At 47.4% G+C, this 10,829-nt stretch overlaps 1 protein-coding gene across 1 annotated transcript; it reads right to left on the reverse strand.

Moving 5' to 3' along the window:
- Positions 1 to 3,738: 3,738 nt before the first annotated feature.
- LOC124607142 (cuticle protein 18.7-like) lies at positions 3,739 to 7,782 on the reverse strand. Its single transcript, XM_047139351.1, has 3 exons — positions 7,695 to 7,782; positions 4,090 to 4,482; positions 3,739 to 3,992 (listed from the first exon to the last, which is right to left on the reverse strand). Exons 1-3 carry the CDS (start codon positions 7,704 to 7,706, stop codon positions 3,810 to 3,812), a joined length of 588 nt encoding a protein of 195 aa, XP_046995307.1. The 5' UTR covers positions 7,707 to 7,782; the 3' UTR covers positions 3,739 to 3,809.
- Between the last annotated feature and the right edge of the window lie 3,047 nt (positions 7,783 to 10,829).

Here is a 10,829-nt window from a genome sequence, read left to right on the forward strand (position 1 = left end):
TCCTACCTTCATCTATTTTACACCCTGTTTCGAACGTGCTTCCACCACACTACGTTAATTTGAATTACTACAGTCACTGAGTTGCTGCTTTGCCTGACCATGACTGGGCCTAGCAGCGCAGAGCGATATATCTGCTCTTGTAGTATCTTTGCTCCACTGCTATTACTCCCCGGTCGTTGTCTGTCATGGAGCAGTTGGGGCTGCGAGTTGGGACCGCCAGTCAGTTCGAACACGTGTGGAGCACAGTCCGGACCTACCGCTGAGGGAGTTGGTTCAAACGGTTCAAATGGGTCTGAGCACTATGGGACTTAACTTCTGAGGTCATCAGTCCCCTAGAACTTAGAACTACTTAAACCTAACTAACCTAAAGACATCACACACATCCATGCCCGAGACAGGATTCGAACCTGCGACTGTAGCGGTCGCGCGGTTCCAGACTGTAGCGCCTAGAACCGTTTGGCCACTCCGGCCAGCTGTGGGGGAGTTGCAATGTGGCACTAGTGCAGTCGGGTTGGAGCAGTGTGGTCTGCGTCGACATGGCTCGCCCTGCCGTTGCCACCACGCATCACTTTTGAGCTGGGCCACGGTCATGGTGGATCGTTAGGCAGTCGTCCTACCAGAAGTGTTTTGGCTAGCAGATCGTTCGTGAGTTGGCTGTGTGTGTGTGTGTGTGAATCGACTCCCGATTTATATTCGTGTGTGCTTAGTTACTGTTGGGTATTGTTCAGGTCTTCGTGGAAGTGTTCGTCAGGTAGTGTGTGTGGTTGGTGTTATTTCGAATGACGACTATTTTAGATGTTGTCGGCATTCTGAGGGGAGTCGGCCGGTTGCTGCAGACCAGGGAAGATATCCCCGCGCGGTGCAGTCGGCTGGGTCCTCTGGCGGGTCCTGCGCAGTGTCGGAGCATGTGTAGAGCTGTCCGATCGCTACGAGCTTCGTGGTTCACCAACCCTGGACGTCAAACTTGAATAGAGGTTTCAAGTACCCAGTCCATGTCCATTCATGTTGTGTGGTTCATTTCGATGGTTCACTGTTGGGGAATTTCTCGAGTGAGTAACACCTAGTGTTTCTATTACTGAAACTTAGCCGCCATGCGGCGCAATTAACTATATCGGTTGACTACAATTCAAGTGCACCAGCGGAATTTTCTCCCTTGTGGCCATTAGTGTTTTGGTTACCTTGCCTGGCAACTGACGTAAATTCAGGCAGTGCTCCTTTTGAGTGACGTTAACTATATTACCGTATTTCTAATTCAAGTGTACCAGAGTGTTTTCTACCTTGTGGCCTTTAGTGTTCCGGTTACCTGCCCTGGCCACTAACGTGATTTCAGACAGCCTCCTGTCCTCACCTGTTATTGCTGTCCAAGATGGTGTGTAGTTTTGAGAGCTTAATACATACACTCCTGGAAATGGAAAAAAGAACACATTGACACCGGTGTGTCAGACCCACCATACTTGCTCCGGACACTGCGAGAGGGCTGTACAAGCAATGATCACACGCACGGCACAGCGGACACACCAGGAACCGCGTCGAATGGCGCTAGCTGCGCAGCATTTGTGCACCGCCGCCGTCAGTGTCAGCCAGTTTGCCGTGGCATACGGAGCTCCATCGCAGTCTTTAACACTGGTAGCATGCCGCGACAGCGTGGACGTGAACCGTATGTGCAGTTGACGGACTTTGAGCGAGGGCGTATAGTGGGCATGCGGGAGGCCGAGTGGACGTACCGCCGAATTGCTCAACACGTGGGGCGTGAGGTCTCCACAGTACATAGATGTTGTCGCCAGTGGTCGGCGGAAGGTGCACGTGCCCGTCGACCTGGGACCGAACCGCAGCGACGCACGGATTCACGCCAAGACCGTAGGATCCTACGCAGTGCCGTAGGGGACCGCACCGCCACTTCCCAGCAAATTAGGGACACTGTTGCTCCTGGGGTATCGGCGAGGACCATTCGCAACCGTCTCCAAGAAGCTGGGCTACGGTCCCGCACACCGTTAGGCCGTCTTCCGCTCACGCCCCAACATCGTGCAGCCCGCCTCCAGTGGTGTCGCGACAGGCGTGAATGGAGGGACTAATGGAGACGTGTCGTCTTCAGCGATGAGAGTCGCTTCTGCCTTGGTGCCAATGATGGTCGTATGCGTGTTTGGCGCCGTGCAGGTGAGCGCCACAATCATGACTGCATACGACCGAGGCACACAGGGCCAACACCCGGCATCATGGTGTGGGGAGCGATCTCCTACACTGGCCGTACACCACTGGTGATTGTCGAGGGGACACTGAATAGTGCACGGTACATCCAAACCGTCATCGAACCCATCGTTCTACCATTCCTAGACCGGCAAGGGAACTTGCTGTTCCTACAGGACAATGCACGTCCGCATGTATCCCGTGCCACCCAACGTGCTCTAGAAGGTGTAAGTCAACTACCCTGGCCAGCAGGATCTCCGGATCTGTCCCCCATTGAGCATGTTTGGGACTGGATGAAGCGTCGTCTCACGCGGTCTGCACGTCCAGCACGAACGCTGGTCCAACTGAGGTGCCAGGTGGAAATGACATGGCAAGCCGTTCCACAGGACTACATCCAGCATCTCTACGATCGTCTCCATGGGAGAATAGCAGCCTGCATTGCTGCGAAAGGTGGATATACACTGTACTAGTGCCGACATTGTGCATGCTCTGTTGCCTGTGTCTATGTGCCTGTGGTTCTGTCAGTGTGATCATGTGATGTATCTGACCCCAGGAATGTGTCAATAAAGTTTCCCCTTCCTGGGACAATGAATTCACGGTGTTCTTATTTCAATTTCCAGGAGTGTATTTCATTGTGGATAATCACATTCGTAAATTTTGGTGTTTGAGTCCTCACGTACCGATTGGTGGCAAGCAAGTCGTTTTGTCGGTCGGTCCGTGGCTGTCCCCTGATTGGGTTCCGATGGATCAAGTGTAGGTGGGCTCACCACCTGTCTCACCTAAGTGAACGAGGGCAGCCTATATCCCTGGAGGCTTCTGAGTGCCGTTGTCTTTACTGTCGTACTCACTGGTGTTTAATTGTCTATTTATAATCTATCATAGCCAATGCTTTAAAAATTCTTGGTTTTACTTGATTTTATGTACTTCTGAATTTTGGAAAATCAGTTGTGGGCATTCAGCCACCTAAATCCTTATTCTAAAAATAAATAGATCAATAAATAGATAGATAATAATACATTACAGCCTTCTGGCCTGAAAGGTTACGGTAATTTATTTTAAAATCTTGAAAATTTTATTGTGGGCCTTCTGCCATTTGTATTGCATCTTCTTTATGTTTGTCTATTCACTCTTGCATTGAGGCTCTCAGCCTCGCTGTTTATATATATATTACTTATTTTATTTGTGATTTTAACTACGTGTTTTTACCACTTGAGATTGATCTTGTTGCTTTAAGATATCTTGATTGAAGGCCATGAGCCGTCAGACAATTGCCTTTTATCCAACTCGTAGTTCTGAAGGATCGGCTATTTTGGTTTAAAGGTGTTATTAAATTACAATTTTGAGTGAAACTAACCGACACCTTATTTGGCCCTTTCCACAATCCTAATCACTTGTTCTGCCCAGCAGGTTTATCGGGCGTCTCAAGCATAAGGCACAGGCTGTATTAGTTCGAGAGTCTGTCTGGGCAGTTGAGAGCTTAACCTTTTTATTAATTCGTATTCATTTCGTCATTTATGTTCTTGAAGGAGATGTGAAAAGATGACCACAGAGAGATTTATGTAAAGTATAGTTTATTTACAAGAGTGTGTGACTGATACATGACTACTTTTCGTAGCAGTGATCCTCTACCCAAGGAGGGCTGCCTTGTACTGGAGGTGGGCGATGGCGTCAGCGTGGTGGATGGCGGGGATGCCGGCAGCGTAGACGGCGGCCAGGGGCAGCCCAGACACAGGGTCTGCGGGGGTGGCGGCGGCCAGGGCTGCGGACTGAGCGTGGGCCGCAGCGTGGGCGGCCTTGGCGCTGGCCACCTGGAAAGGGAGGAGCGTCTTGTCAGTAACACCGTCTCACTACATGGTATGTGTACTGTTCTGAAGGGGATATAGGAAATGGTGTAGAAGTACATACCTCAGGAGTGTCCAGGGGAACGCCGCCAGGTCCGATCACGATGTTGGCGGGCCCAGCGATGACGGGGCCGGCCACGGCGTAGCGAGCGGCGGCGATGACGGGGGCGGCGGCGATGGCGGGCACGCCCAGGGTGTTGCGGACAGCCTCTGCGGCCTGGATGTTGAGGTGCGCCGCCTTGGCGACGGCCACGTGGGGCTCGTCGGCGGGCACGACGGAGGCCACGGGCACGCCCAGCGTGTTGCGCGCCGCCTCCGCCGCCTGCGTCGCCAGGTGCGCCGCCTTAGCCACGGCCACGTCAGGGGCGTCGGCGGGCACCGGGATGGCGGCGGGAACCCCCAGACCCAGGTAGCCGGGCTTGGCCAGGGCCACGGCCAACACGGAGCTCAGGATCACCTGCAGGCAACGTATGCGTTAGACATCACTGAACTGTCTAGAAGCAGGATACGTATTGTATTGCTATATTCTGAATGAATTCTACTTATCACAGACAGTGGCTAACAAAATACCTAATCTGGTCCTCTAATGAAATTTTTATTTTTCAGGATTAGTCGTCAAATTTTATGAAGAGTCGATTGATGGCCAATATAAATTAGTACATTCTGAAACCCCAATAGATCAACTACAGTAAGGGGGTCATAACTTGCCTGACAATCCCCTAGTACTGATTGTTAAAATTAGGCACCGATTCGAACACTTCATGTCGATGGTTCTCTGTTTCAGATTGCTGCCACCCTCAGTTAAGTCGACCACTGTGGCCGAGCGGTTCTAGTCGCTTCAGTCTGGATCCCCGCTGCTCCTACAGTCGCAGGTTCGAATCCTGCCTCGGGCTTGGATGTGTGTAATGTCCTTAGGTTAGTTACGTTTAAGTAGTTCCAAGTCTGTGGGACTGATGACCTCAGATGTTTAAGTGCCATAGTGCGCAGAGCCATATGAGCCATTTTAACCCTCAGTTACCCCAAAGTTGTGACACTGCAGTTGCCTGAAGAAGTGTTGTGCTGTTTATGGGAGTATACTTATATTAAATGTATTACATGTATTATGCAAAATGAGACATGATCACAGTTATTCATCAAACATTTTGAATGTCTCTTTCCTTCTTATTGTGTGAAATTATAACTACCTGAATCTAATTTCATACTCCTTGCTGCAAATACATACCACATATCAACATGACCATCTGTATAATACGCGATCACGAATGCATGTTATTTCTGTGTCGACTTTTATATCGTAGCAGCTCACTGGTACGAGTTGTGAGCACCCTACAGATGTCGTTATTAGAAGACGAACAATAAGACATTCCCCCCCCCCCCCAAATCCTTTAATCCCACAGTGCAAGTTACCCTTCTGCCCCTGAAGTAAGTGGGCAACATTACTTAGTTTTTGGACGAATTCACAAATGCTGATTTAAATTAAGCACACCTAAAAAATTACTTTCTCTGTTAGTAGTTTTGTTTGTTACTGAACATGAAACCCACACTCTTAAGAAGTCCTTAACTGACGTTTCTGGGTTCGGGTGTTAGTTACTGGCTGGATATTACGAGCATTTTAAAATGCAGCAGAGAACCGCTGGCCTTACGAACACTTGATTCGGGCAGTGTGCGACCCTTGGGTCGCGTTTCGACGAGTGCTGTTCTAGACAGTCATCGACTAGAGCACTTCGGGTTTCTGTTTCTAGTATTTGTAATTTCATCATATAACAGCTCAGACAAAATATTCTGCGCAGTATTTTACAGTTTTCCTTTCACGAATTAACTCATATTATTCACTGGTGTTAAAATGATTTATTTTCTCCGATCTCAATAATTGTGATTTACCACATTTCATTTCCTACAGCTCTTTCGTCCTTTCTCTCGTATCCACTGCTGCTAGTCCTCAAAGCTTGGATCCACCTCCTCTTTCTTGTCTTGTTGTACTTTTCATCCACAAATTTAAACTGAGTTTATTGTTTTCCCTTTTCTGCACTAAATTAAATGTTAAATTTTTCGTAATGCTGCACATTATACTAACTTATAACTTGCTCATCGTAACTATATAAGTACTTAGAATACCTGATTAGATATGAGGACCTGATGGTCCTCACTTTGGCACATTAAGTATACAAACATACTGATACAATAAATGGTTTGAAGTTTTTTGGTGTGAATGACAAGGTTTCAGTTAGAATCTATTTTGGCACACAGTTTTCATCTGCCAGGAAGTTTCATCGATAAAGAACACTGTTCAGGATGGACTGAACAAATACAAGGCGTTCCGGTTTTAATAAAGTACCCCGTTCTAACTGGTTTATATCGTCTATTAAGTAATGATCGATATGAGATTTATAGTCTGCTTGTGATTCTGATATGTGTCTGAGTGTCAGTAGGTAAGATGTATAATCAGAAGTATGGAGGGACAGCGTGTAACTAATGTAGCAGCACATAATTTTGATTTATCCAGATGTTTCGTTACTGATGCCATTCTCCTCACCGATACTGTAAATGTGTAAAAGATTTCTATCCTATTCCTTGATAAATGTATACTCCTGGAAACAAATAATTAGTACGCCTTAGACTCTCAAATGTACAGCTTTCTGATTGAGCTGATTGACAGCAACGCTACATTTGTATACTCAAGAAATTTGACCAGGGAAGTCATAGTGATGTCATTTTATAAATATAACAGTTGCAGTCATGACAAATTTTTCCGCCATTGAGTTTCAATCATACTATTTCCTTCAAACTCGATAATAAACCAGTTAATAGTTGGGTAGGGCAACTATTTTTTTTATAAATCGTCAGCAACTAAATATGTATAGCTTGTATTCTCTGGTTATCCGCCTGCAATGCTTGGGTTTCTACTATTTTTGATGTTGTCGTTTGAATGTTACTCGCATTATCATCAGTACTAAATTATTTCTCCATTTTGGTGTGTCTAGGTCGTTCTTTTACTGCCTCAGTTTACGCGATTTCGTAGTGTGTACTTTCACGGTGACACTTGTCATCGAAATATAAGCAACACTGTGAAAGAAAATTACGTTTCAAAAAATGGTTCAAATGGCTCTGAGTACTATGCGACTTAACTTCTGAGGTCATCAGTCGCCTAGAACTTAGAACTAATTAAACCTAACTAACCTAAGGACATCACACACATCCATGCCCGAGGCAGGATTCGAACCTGCGACCGCAGCGGTCACGCGGTTCCAGACTGAAGCGCCTTTAACCGCACGGCCACACCGGCCGGCATTACGTTTCAGACGGAAGAGTTGCTAGTCTCGTAAATGGTGGAGAGACAAACGATTACCTACTCTTCCACCATTTTATTAAGACTTCAACCACCTTAGAATTACACAGACTAAAATCTTTGACGGGAACCATGCTCTAAAGCAATCTATGTGAGAATCACTAGTGGTAAGTAATATGAATTTTGAACTATTTCTTGCACGCCAGATGAGAATAACATTTGCAGATGATACTGAAATATAGCACGTCTTCTATCAGTCTCTTGCCGTTTACTTTCCCACACACTTTATTTTGCCTGTGGAACATGTAGGTAGATGCACGGCCACGTGACCCCTGCCTGCGCAGCGTCAACGCCCCCGGCACTGTGCGCTGTCGGCTACTCACCAGGACCTTCATGTCTTCTGCTGCTGCTGCTTCGGACTGAACTGTTCCTGCCCAGTGTGTGGCTGGCCGCGGGCTTATATAGCGCGGGCCGGCCTCGTCTTCCCCGCCACATCCCGCCGCCTGGACCGCTACGAGACCGCCCTGTCATCGGCGATGGGCGGCGCCCGTCAAAGTCGTTGCTCTCCACTTACTACTACAACTCGTCCTCCGTCTACTAGTACTGTCCTCCCGTCATGTTTGTTTTTTCAACGATTCCGGAACGTTGTCGAAAATGAAACCCGAAAAAGAAGTCGAATCTTCATTCTTTATGTCGTCCCTCATTACCTCCAAAACGCCTCTGGGTCGCTTGGGCATAGCCGTCAAGCGAGGTCACGTACTTGTTAAGGCATTGAAAACATTCCGAAAGTACACAGTACTAGTCATCATCTTACCATCGCGAACCATCACTCGCTTAATCAGAAATCCCTGGAATTTTCTTCGTTAGCGCAGTGCAGATACTTAACCCAACCCCTTTAGAACTCAGCTGATATTCCATCTGTACCACTCCGCCGACAAGATGTTTAAAGGCTTACGTTTATTGCAGTATTAATGTTTCCTGTTGTTCCTTAGTTGCTTCTGTATTCCTGGAGATATGACCAATTGAGATGTCTTCGAAACCGCCGAAAATTGGCCACCTAAGAACAACTTCACGACGACACATGTGGAAACAGGCACTGAAGCGCCAAAGAAATTGTTATAGACATGCTTACTCAAATACAGGGATCGGTAAACAGGCAGAATACGGTGCTGCGGTCGGCAACGCCGTATATGAGACAAGTGTCTGGCGCAGTTTTTAGATCGGTTACTGCTGCTACAATGGCAGGTTATCAAGATTTAAGTGAGTTTAAACGTGGTATTACAGTCCGCGAACGAGCGATGGGACACAGCATCTCCGAGGCAGCGAATAAGGGGGATTTTCCGGTACGACCATTTCACGAGTGTTCCGTGAACGTCAGGAATCCGGCAAAACATAAAATCTCCGACATCGCTGCGGCCGGAAAAAGATCCTGCAGGAACGGACCAATGACGACTGAAGAGAATCGTTCAGTGTGAAAGAAGTGCAACCCTTCAGCAAATTGCTGCTAATTTCAATGTTCGGCCATCAACAAGTGTTAGTGTGCGAATCATTCAACGAAACGTCATCAATAAGGGCTTTCGGTACCGAAGGACACTCGCGCAACCTTGAAAACTCCACGACACAAGGCTTTACGCCTCACCTAGCCGGCCGGTGTGGATGAGCGGTTCTAGGCGCTACAGTCTGGAACCACGCGACCGCTACGGTCGCAGGTTCGAACCCTGCCTTGGGCATGGATGTGTGTGATGTCCTTAGGTTAGTTAGATTTAAGTAGTTCTAAGTTCTAGGGGACTGATGACCTCAGCAGTTAAGCCCATAGTGCTCAGAGCCAGCCTCACCAATGCCCATCAACATCGACATTGGACTGTTGACGTCTGGAAACATGTTGCCTGGTCGGACGAATCTCGTTTCAAATGGTATCAAGCGGATGGACGTGTGTGGAGACAACTTCATGAATCCTTGGTCCCTTCAGGTCAGAAGGGACTGTTCAAACTGGTGGAGGCTCTGTAATGGTGTGGGCCGTTGGAGTGATATGGGACTCCTGATACGTCCAGATACCACTCTGACAAGTGAGACGTACGTAACCATTCTGTTTCATCATCTGCATGCATTCGTGACCATTGTGCATTCCAACAGACTTGGGATATTCCAGCAGGACAATGCGACACTCCACACTTCCACAATTGCTTCAGAGTGGTTCCAGGAACACTCTTCTGAGTTTAAACACCTGTGCTGGCCACCAGGCTCCCCAGACATGAATATTATTGAGCACATCTGGCAAGTCTTGCAACGTTCTATTCAGAAGAGATTTCCACCCCGTCGTACTCTTACGGATATCTGGACAGCCCTGCAGGATTCATGGTGACAATTCCTTCCAGCACTACTTCATTCATTGGTGGAGTCCATGCCACGTCGTGTTGCGTGCTCCCGGGGACACTACACGATATTAGGCAGGTGTGCCAGTATCTTTGGTTCTTCAGTGTATATTCCTGGAGATGTGACCAACTGAAATGCCTTCGAAATCGCCGAAAATCGGCCAACTAAGTAGAACTTCACGACGACACATGTGGAAACAGATGATCCCAAAACCGTAAGTAGGACTCATTAGCAACAATGCACTCCAAAATGTTGTTCCTCAGATAACAATATGTGAATAACGAGAAACTGTAACACATTAACATATCTGGAATCTGTATGTAAGGCAGAAATTATACACATAAGACAAACATATCTTATACGCGATGCATTACGTACTTCAACATCTCGCCGTATGAGGGTACGTAATGAATCCAGGAACATTGCCGAACATTATTGTTTTTTGGTGTGTGGAGGCGTAATGTAGCATTTGCGTACTGAATTCCATATCTGTGAACACGGCAGACTCTCCTGTCTAAGTTTATGTGACAAGGTACTCCTTCCGCACGTGCGTCTTTCCAGGGGTGCATTCGATATTGACACCATTTTATGGATGACAATGATTGGCCGCATCGAATTGCACAAGCGGAGGAGCTCTTATAACGAGAGGATAATTGGTGAATGGATTGGCCTGTCCTTTCCCCCGAAGTATATCCCATCGAGCACATGTGGAATGCGTTGGGGAGACGAACTGCAGAACGTCCACATGACCCACGACCATCCAGGGGTTGACACCCACAGTGGTGGAGGAACGGAACGCTGTAGCACAAGAAATCCCTACCAACTTTGCTGCCAGTGTGGGAGCACGTCGTAGAGCACGCATTGCCGTCCGTGGTGATCAACACCCTATCAAAAGCCACGTCCCGCGTTTTGTAATATCAGGGGATCATCATGAAACACTGTGTAATCTGTGTAATTATTGCCCTTGGGTCCGTCTCGTTGCGTTCATTTTTCAGTTACTTTCAGTAATATACTGGTAGCAGTTCTTGCTGTGCATGGTCCGAGTTTCATCGAGCTGTGTTACTTGGCAGTGACACACAATACGAAAGTTACTTTCATCCTTAAGTTTTGGACACCAGTTACTTTCCTTTTGGTGTGACGTATAG

The sequence above is a fragment of the Schistocerca americana genome, chromosome 3 (genome assembly GCF_021461395.2).
Source record: "Schistocerca americana isolate TAMUIC-IGC-003095 chromosome 3, iqSchAmer2.1, whole genome shotgun sequence".
Taxonomy (NCBI): domain Eukaryota; kingdom Metazoa; phylum Arthropoda; class Insecta; order Orthoptera; family Acrididae; genus Schistocerca; species Schistocerca americana.